The sequence below is a fragment of the Amborella trichopoda genome, chromosome 7 (genome assembly GCF_054954075.1).
Source record: "Amborella trichopoda isolate Santa Cruz 75 chromosome 7, AtrichopodaSantaCruz75HAP2 v2.0, whole genome shotgun sequence".
Taxonomy (NCBI): Eukaryota; Viridiplantae; Streptophyta; class Magnoliopsida; order Amborellales; family Amborellaceae; genus Amborella; species Amborella trichopoda.
This window is the reverse complement of record NC_142342.1, coordinates 42,417,565-42,435,310: the sequence shown is the minus strand read 5'-3', so window position 1 is coordinate 42,435,310 and position 17,746 is coordinate 42,417,565. Positions and strand designations below refer to the sequence as shown.

Sequence of the window (17,746 nt, the reverse complement as noted above, 5' to 3'; positions counted from 1 at the left end):
TAAATAAAATATGCAGTGTTGAGCATTGCAAACTTATTTCTACCAATAAAATTGCAACCTTATACAAACTGGAGCTTTATTTTATGCACGTAAAAAGATCTTACCAATTAGGACTATACTATAGACAGAAAAATTGAGATTATTATCGAACTAATGAAAACTCATGCCCTTTGTTCTAATGGGCAAGTTTTTTATGCTTCCTCTACAACATAAAAGTTCTATCCTCCCCCTTTCAACCCTCTATTCTGAATGGAGGGCTGAGATTGCCCCAATCACAATGTCTCTACACTATTTCATTTTTAATTTTTTTCTATAAACTATTTGATACCAAATTTTGGACGTCCATTCCTCTATTAAACTTTCACTAGCAAAAAATATTAAAAATTATTTTCAATAAAATAAAATGATCAAAATACCCATAAAAGATTCAAAGGGTATTTTGATCATTATATTTAATTGAAAAATTATTTTTAATATCTTTTGTAGGTGCGCCCCAATGAGAGGATTGTACATACCAAATTTCATATTCATACAACTTGTATAAAAAAAACTAAAAATAAAATACTTTGAGACGTCGGATCTAATCAAGCGGTGAATGGCTCTCTTGATCAAAATTGGATGGCTGGATGGTAAGGGGAGGATAGAGCTTCTATGCTATAGGGGAAACATAGAAACCTTTCCCTATTCTAATTATGGCACATATATACATTATAAGAAATTTAGTATATGCAAATTGGATAGTGTGTTTCAGCCAGAGTAGCATATTTTTTAAATTCAATAAATTTAATACATATTTTTGTCGATCCAAGCAGTAGGGTCAGCTCTAAGGGTAGGTGAGATTCTTTCTTCGGCCGATTAAAAGACGGGGATAAGGCTCCGATGATGATGATGATAGAATGTTTATTTTCAACAATTTACCGATCGAAGCAGTTGCAATAAAGTTCGGGTGATGATGATAGAATAGAATATTTTTCAGTAATTTCAATAAGGGAAAAGTTTATATAAGGTTGCAACCTTGAAATGGAGAATCATAGATATATCTCAAACATCTATCGGAAATGTCGTTTTAATGTAGAAAAAGCCCTCTAATCAATCATCTCGACATCGAGATCTATGAATATGAAAAAAAAAGTTTTTGAATATAAAAAACAGTGTATCTTGCGACACATTATCTAAACCGTCCATTTTCAAGATTTTTATATATTTATAGATGTACTTGATTTTAACCAATTTTGAAATTTAAAATTTTATAATTAAGTATGAAAATAAATTTTAAAATAATACTAAGAATTTTTTACAACAAAATTACATAAAATTTTGAGTTACGCCTTAATTGGATTGTTTAAAGATGCAACCTTGAAAACCACACCCTTTCAATAATTATTGGCGTAATTTATGCAGTCCATTTTCATATGAGATAAAAAAGCAAAAGTGGATAATTATTCATGGATCTCATATAAGATAAAAAGCAAAGTGGATAATTATTCATGGATCTTAAGTTCATCGGATAAATTTTGGAAAGTTCATGATTTTTTCAAGAACAGGAGATAAGTTTAGATTGTGCATACTTAAATATTCAAATAAAAGCCATTTAATAAAAAATTAATCGCCGACCTAAAAATACCATAGGGTTTAGGTTTTTTTTTTTGGTAATTATGGGGTTTATAGAAAACAGCAGAAGAAGCTTAAATTATAATTGTACCCCTGAAAAGAAAAGTAATATCACAATCATCGCTGCAGTAATTAGAACCGAGGTCAGTGGTATTTTAGTCATATTCATTCTTCAATCCCACCCAGTGGCTAACATCATCTAAGCAAAAAGAAAAGCTTATTTTAAGGGCTCTATAAAGGAGAAAAATAAGTTGCAATCCTAACCCTAAATGGACAACTAATATCAGAAGAACCCCTTGGCAATTTAGGGAAGCCTATTTTAAGGTTTTATAAAAGAGAGAAATAAATTACCATCATAACCCTAACTAATATGAGAGGAAAAAGTTTACGTAAGGTGTCACCATCATAAACCTAACTAATATGAGAGGAAAAAGTTTACGTAAGGGGTCCACCTGTATGAGTAAAGTGCATCTAAAACATCCACTAGAGAAAGTTGTTTTTATGTTGGAAAACTTTTAAATTGATCATCTCGACCTCTACAGTCATAGATATGAAAAAAAAATTGATTTCTAATCCTAAAAATACTTCATCTTCGAACACATTATCTGGATCATTTATTTTTAAGATTTTTAAGTGTTTATAGATATATTTGATCACTGCCATTTATGGAACTTTAACTTTTATAATTGGGGGCAACAATAAATTATATAATCGCAAGGCTTAGCGGCACCAAAACTACATTTTCAATATTGTTTTGAGTTACATCAAAACTACGTTTTCAATATACTTTAAGGGTGCAGTTTGGATATGGACGCCTTCGTACATGTAGAGGTAAGATACCCTTCAAATTTTATCATGGTATATAATTTTAATGTAAAATGTTATTAGGATTATCTCAATATCTATTTTTATATCTAATTATAAGATTTTAAATTTCAAAAATGGTTAAAATCAAGTAGATCTATAAACATATGAAAATCTTGAAAATGGATGGTATAGATAATATGTTGTAAAATACACTAATTTTAAGATTTAAAATCTTTTTATTTTTCATAGTCATACATCTCGATGTCGAGGGCTTTTCAACATTAAAACTACTTTTTCCGATGAATTTTTGACGGACATCCGTAGTTCTACATTATAAAATAGCATCTTTATATAAACTTTTTCCATACTTCAATAGTACACGATCTGCACGTTATACAAACCACAACCAGAAGCACATATTAGCAATTCAGGGAGCGAATTAGGGGTATATTAGTCATTTTCAATTTTCATCATTTTCCCGTAATTCATCTTGCTGTAAAAACTCGTAAAAGCAATAAAAACCCGATTGCAGCCTCCTCATCCTTCTTTGTTAAATCTCTCCCTCTCTTTCTAGGAAAGCAAGGGAGAGCTCTCTCCTCTCTCTCTCTAAAAAAAAGTCCGTAAGGGGAGCTCTCTCTGTCTCTCTCTTTGGAAAAAAAACAATCAATCAGAGGGGTGAACTCTCTCTCTCTCTCTCTCTCTCTCTCTCTCTGAATAAGAGGCGAGCAGCAGGCGAACAGGCTCTCTCTTATAAGGTATGGTCCGAAACTCCATGTCTTTCTTAAGGATTGTTTTTTTATTTTTCCTGTTTTTCTCTCTCTATATTTCTCGCTCTAAAGAGCAACCAGAGAGAGGCCCCTCTCTTTGTGTCTCTGTGCAAAGGCCCGACGCTTCTAATTTGAGGGTAATCTATATCATGTCTTATTTGGAACTATTGGCTGTTTCTGTGCCCCTTTATTGTATCAAAATAAGATCCATTGCATTATATTTGTTCGCTTTGTTTGTGTATCATTCTATCCAATTGCATGCTTTAATGTTTAGGGTTTATGGATAGGAAATTTGGAATCTCTCAACCATGATACTGGCTGTGAATTGGGGTTTCGAGTTATGGATTAGGGTTTTTTCCTGAGAGGTGTTTTAGGTTTTATGTGGATCAAGGAATAATGAGTAGCATGTAAATACTGGAATTGGGGGTTTCTTCCTATTTTTCTTATTGATTTTCATTATCTTATTTTCCGATGAGTAAACCTAGAATTTAGTTTTTTTTTTTTTCAATTATGTTATTTACTATTTGCACCAGGGAATATTAAAGTTAAGAATTGTTTTCTTTTTTTTTTTTGTAACATGGAATTTGTTTCTAGTTGGGGTGTTTTATTTGGTGATATTGTTGAATCTTGGGCTTTTCTTGTGAGGTTGTTTTGTACAGTGAGTCCTGGTTTTGCTTTATCTCCGGCCCTTAGTTTTTTATTTAGGGGTTTTCTAATTCCTTATGTTATACGAGTGCTATGGTTTAGGGTTTCATGCTTGTACTGTACTCTATTGTGGTTATTAGACTGTTCATTTCTCAATATGATTGATTCTGTGTGTGTGTGTGCGTGTGTGTGTGTGTGTGTGTGTGAGAGAGAGAGAGAGAGAGAGAGAGAGAGTCCAGGATTTTCTCTTTGATGTTTTTCATTTGTTAACTTTATGTGCTTTGGGTGTTAGGTCACTAGGTTTGTGGTAACTGTGGTTTGTAATTTTTGGGAAACTGCCTTTTGTTGCCATTTGGCTTTGGATAGTTCGAGTTCGTCTTTGGTATATACACTAATTCGTGAGGATCTTTTCTTTCAGTCATACGTACCTTTGGTTTTTATCTTTGTTTTTTGGGTTTCCTGCCAAAGATGCATAGATTTTTAAAATAAGAGCGTTCTTTCTCCCCTCTCCAGTATTGCTGTTGATGGGTGCCCACACTTGTTATTGAAATTTTGATCTTATGAACATTTGTTTCATGAATATTTGTTTTATCTTTATTTATCATCAGAATACTATCGTTAATCTTTGATTCGCGAAATTAAAAAAATTCATGAAATTAAAAAAATAATAGCATTCTTTTCTCCCCTCTCCAGTATTGCTGTTGATGGGTGCCCGCTCTTGTTATTGAAATTTTGATATCATGAACATTTGTTTCATGAATAATTGGTTTATCTTTATTTATCATCAGAATCCTATGGTTAATCTTTGATTCGTGAAATTAAAAAAATTCATGAAAATTTCAGTCCACCAAAATTTATTTTCAACTTCATTTATCATTGGAATCCTATTTGTAGGTTTTGGGAGTCAGTCAACATCCTAGAGGACAGTTGGAGTGGTCAAATATGACTATGAACGAGCGGAAGGTGATCGACTTAGATCAAGGATGGGCATTTATGCAGCAAGGAATTACAAAGTTGAAAAACATTCTCGAGGGGGTGCCACAGCAGCAATTCAGTTCTGAGGAGTATATGATGCTATACACGTATCCTTACCTCTTATTTTTTAAAACTTGTACTATGCTCTCTGTGTGTGTGTTTCTTTTTAATTTTTTCTTATTGTTCCCTCTTGTTTTTCATAATTTCTATCATGCTCTATGTGTTTTTTTTCCTCGACGGATTTTCTGGGAAAAAAATATCAATATTGGTTGTTAATCTATTGTTAAGTGAGAAATGGATATTTCCATTGTTTCCTTTTACTTTAAGAACAGGACTATCTATAATATGTGCACACAGAAGCCTCCACATGACTATTCCCAACAACTTTATGACAGATACAAGGAGGCTTTTGATGAATACATTAATTCAACGGTAAGGATATCATTTTGACGTTCTCTGAACTGTTGGACTTGATTTAGACATCCTTTTTGCTGAATATTATGGTATAAACGATGCATTATGCTCTGCTTATGTTTCTAGTGTTTTCGTCAGTTATCAGCTGAATCTATATAAGCATGCAGGTATATTGTACATGTGTTTGCATTGTTTTTTGTTTCATCATTTGTATTTTGCATGCATGCATTGCACACTTGTACATTGCTCTGCAAGTGTGGTATACACTTCTTTGTACATGCATATACAATGCTATACATTTGTATGTTTGCTTTCACACATGGTTGGGTGTGTGCGGTATTCACAACTCTCTTTCCTGCATGCTTGGTTCCATCTTTTCAAGGAAAATATTGGCAACCCTCATATGTTTAACTTCTTGTTTTTTTGTTTTACATTTGGGGCTTCCTTGATGCTGTAAATCCTTTCTTGTGTGATATGTAAATGGAAATTGTTACTTAAACAAATGATGTACTTTTTGAATGCCTTGAATTTTGAGTGTTACTTCATACTATTTCTTTTAATATACACTTCTTATAATCTTTAGTATGTAATAAGTATCAGTTGTTGTATACTTTGATGAGTTAGTTTTTCTTTTTAACTTTTTGATGTATAAGTTTTTATTTTTAACTTTTTGATGGATGCCTTCCTTTTTTGTTGGACTTTGTGATACTCATGATGTAGAATTGAATGGTTCGAACTTTGATTTACAAGGAGTTGTTACTGTTTTAATATTCAACATGTCTTGTCAATGGCTTAGCATGGGATGTGTGCATACTTGAAGCAAAGAGCATGAGAGGGTGAGTGTTCAGTAAGACATAATTGGTGATGTAAATTGGAGATTTGGGGAGGATCTGGGGAATGTTTGGAGAAACATCATCACAAGCAAGAAGGATCTAGTGAAGGGTATTAAAGGTGGTTTAGAGCTTCTTAAGGTATTTTCGTGGGTAATAAATGCTGTAGATATGATGCTGTGGGAGTTTCAGAGGAATATTAATTTTAAGGCTATGGAAGGGAATAGGTTAATGTTTGGGGTGATCCTTGGACTATGGAGTAGGGTTGAGTGTTGGCTTAGTTTTTGGGGGCTCATTAAGCAAAACTGGAATGTCGAAGATCAAGGCAAGCCTTGTTTCGGCGGTCATTAAGCTGGCTGCTGGCCTGGAATGGGGTCCTTAGAGTGGCTTTGGGACTTCCTTATATACTTGTACTGCATCACTTTCCTTTAGCACTTCTTAAATGTCTAGTATAAAGTGATAATTCTAGAGAAGTGCATGTCAAGGTAAGGTATATAATGAGTAAAGTAATTACGTTATCATTGCATCATTCATTTTCGCAATTACGGGTCATGAATATCTAACTCCAACATTTATAAGGAACATGAGCATCACATTATTAGGATTTTCTGAAAGCATTTTTCTGCATGTAGGTGATGCCTGCTTTAAGGGAGAAGCATGATGAATTTATGTTGAGAGAACTTGTAAAGAGGTGGTCTAATCACAAAGTCATGGTCAGATGGCTTTCGCGTTTCTTTCACTATCTTGATCGTTACTTCATTGCACGGAGATCGCTTTTGGGTTTGAATGATGTTGGCCTCCAATGCTTTCGTGATTCGGTAAGCCAATCTGTGATTATAATATGTATTGATATGACTAACACTCTTTCTCTGGTCTTGAAACTTTAGCAACTGTTCCCTTCTCTGGGAATTGAAATTTACTAATGCTTATGACAGTCATGTATTGGCTTTACCATTTTTTTGTCTTTCATTAAATTCATAATGTTTGTTCTTATCATTTCAGGTCTATAAGGAAATGCGTGTTAAAGTCAGAGATGCTGTGATTGCCTTAGTGAGTTTACATCCATCAATGAACTTTGAAGCCCATTTTCTTTATATTCAAGATGAGACATTTAACAGAGAGACTGTGTTTGTAGATTGATCAAGAACGTGAAGGAGAGCAGATTGATCGAGCTTTGTTAAAGAATGTTCTGGATATCTTCGTGGAGATTGGAATGGGACATATGGATTGCTATGTCGAAGACTTTGAGACTGAGATGCTCGCTGACACTGCCTCATACTATTCGCGGAAGGCTACATCCTGGATTATGGAGGATTCCTGCCCCGATTATATGCTAAAGGTCATCCATGAGTTTAATTTTGGGCACTTGAAGAACGAAAAGAGAATCTAAGTTGAATTATTGGGAAAAGTATATTATAGTTCAGGACTACATAAAACCGTGATCCATTGGAGTCATCTGAGAAATGATGGATGGTGATGGAGAGAGTGCGGGACCACCATTGGGGCTTGTCCTGTTTTGGTGGGTTCTGACTGAACCAATGATCCTATCATTGGACGGTGAAGCCTGTAATGGACATTGACATTCTGTAGTCCATTGGACTGTAGTATACTTTGCTTTGGTAGGATTTACAAATTGATTATGGTGTTGAATTGCAGGCTGAGGAATGTTTGAAACGAGAGAAAGATCGGGTCACTCATTATTTGCATTCTAGTAGTGAGCAGAAGTTATTGGAGGTTTGTTTCATTAGACTCTGGTTCACCTCCAGATAAATTGTGACTCAAATTTTATTGAGACATGCTGGCAAAAGATTGTCAGCTAGCCAATTTTTAAATGAGGAGGTGGAAATGCAATGCAAGTCCTTTTATCTTCTTATTGATGTGAGAGACTGGAATATGAGAGACTGAATTGGTTTATTATGTGGCAGAAAGTACAACATGAACTACTGTTTGTATATGCAAGTCAACTTCTGGAAAAGGAGCACTCTGGTTGTCATGCATTGCTTCGAGATGACAAGGTGGGCTTTATGTTATAGACTCATGATGCACTGTGCTGTTATGATGGGTTATATCGGTCTGTTATGATGGGTTATATCTGTTTTGAGCTTAAGCAACCGTTAAGAGGCTCAGTTGGTTATTGTTTCTATCTTCTCTTAGGTGGATGATCTTTCAAGGATGTACAGGCTCTTCTGTAGAATACCCAAAGGGTTGGACCCAGTTTCACAGATATTTAAGCAGGTCAGTGTTATTCTACAATCACTTCGATTTGTTTTTGGGTTACAAGATTGTAATGAATTTTTTTGCTTTTTCTAAAGGAAAGAAAGTTTGAGGCCTTTTTTTTTTTTTTTAAGTGTGGTTTACATGGGTGTTTTGGCGCAGCATGTAACTGCTGAAGGGACTGCCCTGGTCAAACAAGCCGAAGATGCGGCAAGCAACAAGAAGGTGTGTTTGCTTTTCTAAAGAGCTATTCCTACATTACGTTCATGAAATTTTTCTAGATGCTGGGCTCAGAATTTTGTTTATTATGACTTCTAAAGTCTCAATAGATATGTCCCCATCTGGTTTTCACCTATCAAGGATGGTTCCAATTTCCAAATATCTATGGTTTTTGAGTTTTGCCCTGTTTGTCTTATTAAATAAATTCTAAAGATAACGCTTCTCACGACTTTGCAATATCAAAGCACTGGGCTTGCAGCGATGTACTGTTCTGCAAGTGATGTTTGTTGCTATTGTTTGATTGTTTTCTTTACATTATGTAAGCTAGTAGTGTTCTATGTATTGTGGATGGGATGCGAGTTTGGTTTCTGATTCATTATTCGTTTCTTTTGGAGGCTTTGTGGTCTAGTTATATCTCATCTTTGATTTATGAAATAATTTTGGAGAAGTTAATTCTTTTGTGTGTATAAGTGTCATCCTTGTAGTATAAGGGATTAACAGTCATTTTATTTTCTTTTTTCAGGCAGAGAAAAAAGATGTGGTCGGTTTGCAAGAACAGGTTGGTTTCTTTGGTACTTACTAGTGGTTCTTAAATTTTTAACTGACCAAACGTAATGCGTAATACTGTTTGTTTTGCAATTTCAGGTTTTTGTTAGAAAAGTTATTGAGCTACATGACAAATACTTGGCCTATGTCGACAAGTGTTTCATGAACCACTCGTTATTTCATAAGGTCTGCTACTTGACCATTTTATTGGGGAATATTATTTTATTTATAGGAAACGTGTTTGATGCGTCAGGGGGCGCGTGTCGCCTAAGCATCAAACGTCCATCTCTAAAATTGATTCACATAGTAGGGGGACTCAGAATAACTTGAAACCAATTGTCCAATTTTTTTTAATGCCACTTCAAAATTTTGAACTTAAGATATGTTTTTTCATATTTATTATCCCCATGATAGAGAACACGGGTCCCTAAATATTTGGGTTCAAAATCCATGTCTAGATGGATTATGGATGAAGGACACACCAATAGATGAGTCGCATCGAATCCAAGCCCTCATTTAGATTTTTTTTTTTTTACCATATTTCGTTATGCATTATTATTTTTGTGATTTCTACAGGCCTTGAAAGAAGCTTTTGAAGTCTTTTGCAACAAGGGTGTTGCTGGTAGCTCCAGTGCGGAACTGTTGGCTACGTTTTGTGACAATATTCTTAAGAAGGGTGGGAGTGAGAAACTGAGTGATGAAGCTATTGAGGAGACTCTTGAGAAGGTTTCATCCTTTTCCAATTTCTATTTTTGAATTCTAATCTTTCAAGGCACCTCATGTAATTGCAATTGCAGGTTGTAAAGCTGCTCGCATATATAAGTGATAAGGATCTTTTTGCTGAGTTCTACAGGTATATCTAGCTTCTTTTTACTTGACCTCCATCTCGAACTATGCAGTTGATACCATGTTATGAAAGCTAGATTGTTTGACTAGGAAGGATAGGGTTGGTTGCTATGCTGGTCCTGTTGAATTAAAATGCCATTCCTGTTGAATTAAAACCAGAATCAATAGAAAAAAATGATAATGTATTTATTAGATGGGAACCAAACAGCATGGAACATGATCTAATCGGTTGGTAGATCAGGTTGAGCAGTTTGAACTGAGTTAGCTTATGCTATCAGTTGATCTGTAGTGTTGTTTGCTGTAGTCCATTGTTTTATGGTGTGGTTTCTGCAGAAAATATTTTGTTACATTCTTTACATGGTTTCTCTTGTTTGGCATGTGCAGGAAAAAGTTAGCTCGTAGACTTCTGTTCGATAAAAGTGCCAACGATGATCACGAGCGAAGTATACTAACCAAGTTGAAACAGCAATGCGGTGGGCAGTTCACATCAAAGATGGAGGGAATGGTCTGGTCCATATTGTCTCCTTGGTTGCATCTCTCTCTCTCTCTCTTATATTTGTACAAGGGTGTGAATTGATGTTATTATTGCTAACAATCAGGTCACAGATTTGACATTAGCTCGAGAGCATCAGACCAACTTTGAGGACTACATCAACAACAATGCTAATGCAAATCCAGGAATCGACTTGACGGTCACAGTGCTGACTACTGGCTTCTGGCCAAGCTACAAGTCCTTTGATCTCAACCTTCCAGCTGAGATGGTAAGGGATGAGCCCAACATCCACTATATGATTCTATAAAATCAACGTTTTGTTAATTTCATTTGGGCCAAAATTTGTTCCAAATTTGACTTGCGCCAACCAAATTTTAGAAATTGTGACAGCAATCGTAAAAGTAATCTTGGAAGTTGCAGTGTGCCTTAATGATGGGTGTTGCCTCCTTTTTTTTTTAATTTCCTGGGGACAACCATTTTGTTGCCTCACATTTGTTTTTTGAAGAATGGAGTTAAACTGCTTCACTTTGTTCTGGATGTGAATTATTAGCTTCAGACCCAGCTAAACTCCGAATGTTGAATCCTAGTGATCCTCTGATTTTGATGCATAACTTCTTTGTTGTGACGTACAGGTTAAATGCGTCGAGGTTTTTAAGGAGTTCTACCAAACAAAAACCAAGCATAGAAAGCTCACCTGGATATACTCTCTTGGTACATGTAATATCAATGGGAAGTTTGACCCAAAAACAATGGAACTTATAGTGACAACTTACCAGGTAACTATTTTAATATATTGTTCAATAGGATGATTGGATAAATGGATATTCTTTTTGCCTGGAAATTGTTAACTTGGGGTTTTTGTTCCTTTCGCAGGCATCTGCCTTGTTGCTATTCAATGCTTCTGATCGACTTAGTTATTCAGAAATTATGTCTCAGTTGAACTTGACTGATGATGATGTTGTCAGATTGCTTCATTCTCTCTCATGTGCGAAATACCAGATCCTTAATAAAGAACCCACCACAAAAACCATCTCTCCAAGTGACTACTTTGAGTTCAATTCAAAGTTCACTGACAGATTGAGGAGAATCAAGGTTTGTCTCTCTGTGAATCTGGGCATGCTTTTTATTTATTTGTGTACTTATTTATTGTGATAAGGGAAGAAAGGGATAAGGTTTATTTATGCACATACCCACTGAAGCACATGCAGGCATACATAATCTCTCTCTCTCTCTCCCTCTCTCTCACACACACACTCTCACACACACATTGTGGCTTTGTGATCTGTGGTCTTTTTACACGATGTTGATCCTTTTACATGGTGTCTGTATCTTTTTGTTGTGGTGTTTCTCACTGGACACTGAGACTCGTGTGTTGATAACACAGATTCCACTTCCTCCGGTGGATGAAAAGAAGAAGGTAATTGAAGATGTTGACAAAGACAGGCGTTATGCAATTGATGCCTCTATTGTGCGGATTATGAAAAGCCGCAAAGTGTTGAGTTACCAACAACTGGTGATGGAGTGTGTGGAGCAGCTTGGACGTATGTTCAAGGTATAACCTGATTTTGCTACTTGAAAAGGTTTTTCTTTTCATTTGCCAATTTCAATTGCAATTTTCTTGTGGTTGAGTCTATTTTGAAATTTGGATTGATTTGTGACTCTAGCCTTATTGTGCTTCATGAAAATTTCTCTCTTTTCCATTTGCTAAATTTCACTTGTAATTTTCTCGATGCTGTCATTCAGTATTCTGAAAATTGGAGTTCTTTTGGACTCTAGTGTGCATCGTGGAAAATTCTCCCTTCTTTCGTTTGCTAATTTGATTGGCAACTTTTTCATTACCATAAAATTGGTATTCTTGGCCATTCTATAGCTTAATTGTGTTCCTTGGATTGCTAATTTCACTTGCAATTTTTTCTTTGCTATCATTCTGAATTCTCAATCGTGCAATCCTTTGTGACCCTGCAGCCCGATTTTAAGGCTATTAAGAAAAGGATCGAGGACCTCATCACAAGGGAGTATCTGGAAAGAGATAAAGATAATCCTAATACTTTCAGGTACTTGGCCTAATTTGTAATCTTTTTAGGCCGCAAGGAGGCAGCGAAGAGAGAGAGACAAATCTTGCTGATAACTTTTGGTTTAAAGAGAAGAAAAGCAAAGCACGTGCTTATGCCGCCCCGCCATGATCCTGTATATGTTGCAGAAACAAATATCATAATTTTTTTCTCTTTTTTTTTTTTTTTCTTCCATTTTTTTACTTTTATCAACCTCTTTTAGAGATTTCCCTCCTCCGATATGTAAAATTGTGAAAGGTTTGGGCATAGATTTTGGGTTCTCTTTTTCTTTATCCTACTACTGATTTGTGTCTTTTCGTTACACTGAATGTTTTGGTATCATTTTGTTTACATAAGTAATGTTCATTGGAATTGCATGTTTTTTTTTCCTATTTTTAGTCGAATGAAATCATTAATCTTCTTTTGTACTGTGTGAGAGTTGAGTTTGCTGGCCTATTCTGGAGAGCCTTCTTTCTAGAGAGAGATTATTCATTGGTGTTTTTTGCTAGACAGGGATAACCATTGGTTTGGTTGGTGGATTATATTAATGAATGCAATTAAGAGGGTTAATCCATTGCGCTCAAGATATTTCGCGATTTAGTGTGGACATGCTCAGGAGAGGAGGGCCTTCAGACCTTTCATCTAATGGCAAGTGAGACTTTATGAGCCTAGTTCTTGACCCTTTCAGTGGCCGGGTCATGCAGCACTGAGTATGACACGTGAAACCCTTTTGTGGCGGAACATAGACAAGGTATTGTGCTTCTTTGGATAGATGTGCTTTCTCATTTGCCACTTCTTTAGATCAACAAACAATCCTTCAGCCTTCTCTGATCTTAAGCGAGAGGAGAGGTTAATGAAATGTGGTACATCAATGTGCATGCAGTGGCTAACGACTCGTGGGAGGTCTTGGGCAAGTAGTGAAGAAGGATGACTTGGTGGGACTTGGAGTTTTGAGACTAATTGGCTTAGTCATGGGTGGTCAGACGGGCCTGACTTGGATGTGGACCATGTGCAAGAGGCTATTAGCCATATGTCTTGTTGGGCATGTGTTGGCTGTAAAAGTCAAGAGTGAGAATTAGAATATGAAATGTATAATTGACCCAGTACTGGTTTATACTATATGGGCATATGCCATGTGAAGGTCAAGAGTGAGAATTAGAATATGAAATGTATAACTGCCCCAGCATGGGTTTGTACTATGGCCATAGGATGTGTGAGAGGGAAGTGTATGTCATAGCTCTCGAGGGCATTAACGACCCACTTAATGATAATGCATGCTTGATTGATATGCATGGCTTGTAATGACCAGTGAGGTGGGCTGACGATCATGTCAACTTTAATGAGCCTCGTGTGCAGGCAATGAAGTGTAGGGTGTGAGCTGGTATACCTCCCACACCAGGTGGTAGTGCAAGCCTTAATGCTACAATAGTGACCGCGAGTGTTAATGCATACTTGGGGCTATGTGAACCCCTTTCCTAGACCCTAGAGGGACAGGGTTGATTATATATGTGGAAGTGTAAAAGTGGATAAGAGTAGGCTATATATGACGGTGTAAAAATGGATAAGAGTGGGCTAAGACCCTTCTCTATAACTTTTGCACGTCTTGTGTGACTGTTTGCTCCTTTCCTTGGGTGGGGGCTTGTCGAAAGCTGGCATGGCCTAGTCTGAATTTGCATTAGACTTGGTGTTGCATGGTTTTGACTAAGTGAAAAAAGCCCCATTGTAGTTGGTTCTGGAGTGTGGTGATCATGGCTGGTGGTGTCTTTGCCAAAATTGGAGAGCGATCAACCACCTTGAGGAGCAGCTAGAGCAAATACTGATTAATGACCCAAGGCGCTCAAGAAGATGAGTTGGGGCAGAGCTTCACCACCTTGGGGGCTTGGATAAGTATCTTTTAAGCTAATTGTGGAGGATCAATGTGGCGCCTATGACATTTGTACGGGAGAGCTAAATGGAATACCTTAGAACTTGGCAGACTCCTCTAAGGTGAGTCTTGTGACAATGCAAGAACATGTAACAGTTGTCAAGAAGGCCTTGTGCAGCAGCACTACAAGCAGGTTCGATTTAAGGAGTGTTAGGGTGCCTGTGCCCTGTTTTTGTCAGCAATGCCAGCTAGTTGGCTTGTGAGGCTTAGCATAGGCTGCAACAAATAGGCTAAATAAGGGAACACATGATGAGGTTTGCATCTCTCATACTGGAAATTCGAACTATGATCATTGAGGATTGGTTGTTCAACATCTTGTCCAGATTCCAAGATTGGCTACATGTCTAGTTGAGGAGGCAAGGTGTACGAGCCCATTGTTAGGAAGAGGCATGAGTCAGCTGGCAAGGATGGGCTTTCAAGGTCCAACAATGAGAGAGTGGTGCACTGCCTAGACATAAGAAGGTGACCAAAGAGAGAGGCACCTCAGAAGGCTTATAAAGATCTTATGCAAGGGTTACTTAGGAGAGTGACTTCTTAGAATAGCCGCTCCTCAATGCAATTTAACTAAGGAGGAGGGCCTTTCTCATGCTTACTCTAACAAACTTGTTGAACAGGGAGCCACTGGTGTTTGTATGCTGGAAGGTCATTTGTGGAAAAGAAATCACATATGATTAAATAAGCAAACCAGGAAATCAGTCTCAATTGAGAAAGAGAGCAATTTCCTAACCAGAATGCTGATTTCCTAATGACAGCCAACTGTAGTTAGACATTTTTAATGGAGAGCATCCTTTGCAAATTTACCTCGGGAGAGGTATATCTTTCAGATTTCTTATCTTCTATTTCTTGTTTTTTTTTTGGGTAGTTGAGTTGTAGGAATTGAACTTGAATGTAGCGTGGCTAATATCAACTGCTAATCAATTATACCCAGGCCCAATATCTACTTATTACTTTTAAACATTATTACTCTTGTTTTGACCTTAAATATTTGCAGTTTTCATTTTACCAAAGGTAAATAGTCTCTTGTATACAATCCCTTCAACAAAATAGGAAAAGTATACGATACTACTTGTTTATCTTCAAACAGTATCCTACTCATCAATTAACATTTGACAAGACTGATCAGCTAATGAGATATTTGAAGCCTTAGATTTTTTTTTTCTTCGTATTAAAAAAAAAAAAAAAAATCCTCAAATTTCTACTTTTAGGCTTGTAGGCCTTGTTTTAGATTATTTGTTTTACCGAACTGCCACTGCATTGGCAAAACTTATTCCAAACATCAACTTTGGGCCTTTATGTACGTTATAAGGTTCATTGCGGACATGTTGTTTATTGTATTATTATCTACTTGGTGTAAAATCCACTTACCTGATAGTAGGGTATGCGATGCGCATCCGAGAGGCTCCCAATAAATCGGCTTTAGACTTTGAAAGTACGAAGTTTATATTTGGAATAACTTTGAATTTTCAAAGCCTAAATTAAGTTTGTGAGAAAAAAAAAATTAGACTCCCAATTTTCTAGGTAGGGGCAATTTGGAAAAAAAGAAGAAGAAAAAGGATATAAAACTTAAATTTCAAATTTTAATAGTATTTATTAAGTAACAGAAATTAGAGATAACTGAAGATATACTCTAGCATAATTTCCTCTCTTTTAGGCCCTCTTTTAGGCCAATTCGGAAATGACATGCAGCATCATTGAAGGTTGCTAATCTGGCTCTTTCGTGTAATGGTGCGAAGAGCTGGACCTTGGTGAGCTTTTGTTTGATCAATGTGAGCCCCTTTTGCCTTCTTTACTTGAATGCTGCCAGCTTTTTAGATAAAAGATTATTGAGACCTCTTTTTCATGATAGAAAATGAGTCTCGCAGTGGCTTACTCAACCATCCAAACCGAAATTGTTGCTGTAGAACAGGAACTACTAAATCTGGATTGTGTTCAATGTGCTAGTGATTAGGGCATATCGAATTAGGTTAGTCACCTAATTCCCTCCAAATTTTTTTTTTTTTAGTGATTTCCCTTTTCAAGTTATTTGAACTTGGAGAGTTGGCCATCTAGAACAGAACTATAGATGAGGATAAGTTCATTGGAGGGCCGATCTTGGATCCAATTCCAAGTTTTAAAAGCTGGGATTGTCTACAAAGAGACCATTTATCTTTATTACAAGAAGGTCACAACCGTTCTCACTACTTAGATGTCAAATTGGATGGTTTTGAGTGAGTCATGAAGTTCGAGAATTTGTTTTTAGAACTTTGTGTGTATTCAATGACACTCTTGCAACCACCCATTTTGAAATTTAAGGGACATGAGTGACTGTGACCTTCTATAAAAATAAATTATTTTTTTGTAGACAATCCTTTAAAAGACCGGTCTAAACTAACCCCTAATTGCTTGAGAAAAAGAGAGATTATCAATAAGGTACGATTCGTAGCAGATCTTATAAATTGACGGTCCACTTAATCAAAAGATGTTTGTATCTTCTTAAACTCTCTCTTAGATATAATTTTCTGAAAGGGAAAATCTCCGATCACCAAAATATTATTTTTAGCACTTCTCGTGCTCTCCCTATTATTATCTAACTCAATTTTTTTATTTTATTTTAAAAGAAATCCTCTTTGCCGGAAAAGCTTAATTTTACCCTAGTAAAGAAGAAAAATTTATAAAAAGGATCAACTTTATACTCTAAAATTGAGACGCATATCAAAATCCACAAAAAAAAGGTTGTTCAAGCATTGGAAAACCTTTCAATTGATCATCTCTACTCGAGATGATGGCTATGAGAAAAAAAAAGACTTTAGATCCTAAAACTAGTACATTTTGTAACACATAATTTAGATGTCCATTTTCAAAATTTTCAATTATTCATAAACCTGTTAAATCTGCATGATTTTTTAAACTGGAAATTACAAAAGTAAAAATTAAATTTTAAGCTATCATAAGGGTTTCTAACACTGAAGCTTCATCTTATAGCACGATTAAGAGGTGTGCTTAAATTTGACACTTTATATAAACCACATCCCTCAAAAACAAATACATATCCATCGAAACTATTTCTCAACCAATAGTGGTTCTTTTTAGAAGAAAGATATCCATTGCAAGCAAAGTTTAAAGATGGTAGGTTGAAAATGAGTAGTTTAGTGTACATAGTGATCTATTGCAACGGTTGTATCATAGTATAATGCAATCACATTTCTAGAAAATCATGTTTGTGGTTTTTGTACGACCCAAATTTTTGCATACACACTCTCTTCATCTCAATAATCAACCTCCTAAAAAATGAGTCACCTCCAACAACGAATCTAAACCATTCATTTGGTGAATTTCAAGATCTTAGCCTTTACAAACTCAACATCATTTTTTTTCTTTTTTAACATTGTTCATCTAATGATAATAAAGTCATCTAAGAATATCGG

At 35.9% G+C, this 17,746-nt stretch overlaps 1 protein-coding gene across 4 annotated transcripts; it reads left to right on the top strand.

Moving 5' to 3' along the window:
* The first annotated feature begins 2,979 nt into the window (after positions 1 to 2,979).
* LOC18422906 (cullin-1) lies at positions 2,980 to 12,790 on the top strand. Of its 4 annotated transcripts, none has more exons than XM_011626959.3 (20): positions 2,980 to 3,173; positions 4,725 to 4,912; positions 5,138 to 5,237; positions 6,682 to 6,867; positions 7,052 to 7,099; positions 7,185 to 7,388; positions 7,706 to 7,783; positions 7,975 to 8,064; positions 8,204 to 8,284; positions 8,426 to 8,488; positions 9,006 to 9,041; positions 9,128 to 9,214; positions 9,605 to 9,754; positions 9,826 to 9,881; positions 10,259 to 10,379; positions 10,474 to 10,635; positions 11,000 to 11,143; positions 11,241 to 11,459; positions 11,752 to 11,919; positions 12,333 to 12,790. In XM_011626959.3, the coding sequence occupies exons 2-20, from the start codon at positions 4,773 to 4,775 to the stop codon at positions 12,432 to 12,434; spliced, it is 2,235 nt and encodes a 744-aa protein (XP_011625261.1). In that variant the 5' UTR covers positions 2,980 to 3,173; positions 4,725 to 4,772; the 3' UTR covers positions 12,435 to 12,790. The 4 variants fall into 4 exon arrangements, with proteins under 4 accessions (XP_011625261.1, XP_088727599.1, XP_088727598.1 ...); XM_088871473.1 differs by having other exon boundaries at positions 8,426 to 8,490; positions 9,006 to 9,045; XM_088871472.1 differs by having other exon boundaries at positions 2,980 to 3,322.
* The last annotated feature ends 4,956 nt before the right edge of the window (positions 12,791 to 17,746 follow it).

Bases quoted from the DNA above. Each gene is read 5' to 3' on its own strand.
- LOC18422906 (XM_088871471.1), top strand. From the start codon at position 3,176: ATGGTCCGAAACTCCATGTCTTTCTTAAGGATTGTTTTTTTATTTTTC. The intron at 7,784-7,974 runs GTTTGTTTCATT...ATTATGTGGCAG, and splicing joins GTGAGCAGAAGTTATTGGAG to AAAGTACAACATGAACTACT. The intron at 11,920-12,332 runs GTATAACCTGAT...GTGACCCTGCAG, and splicing joins AGCTTGGACGTATGTTCAAG to CCCGATTTTAAGGCTATTAA.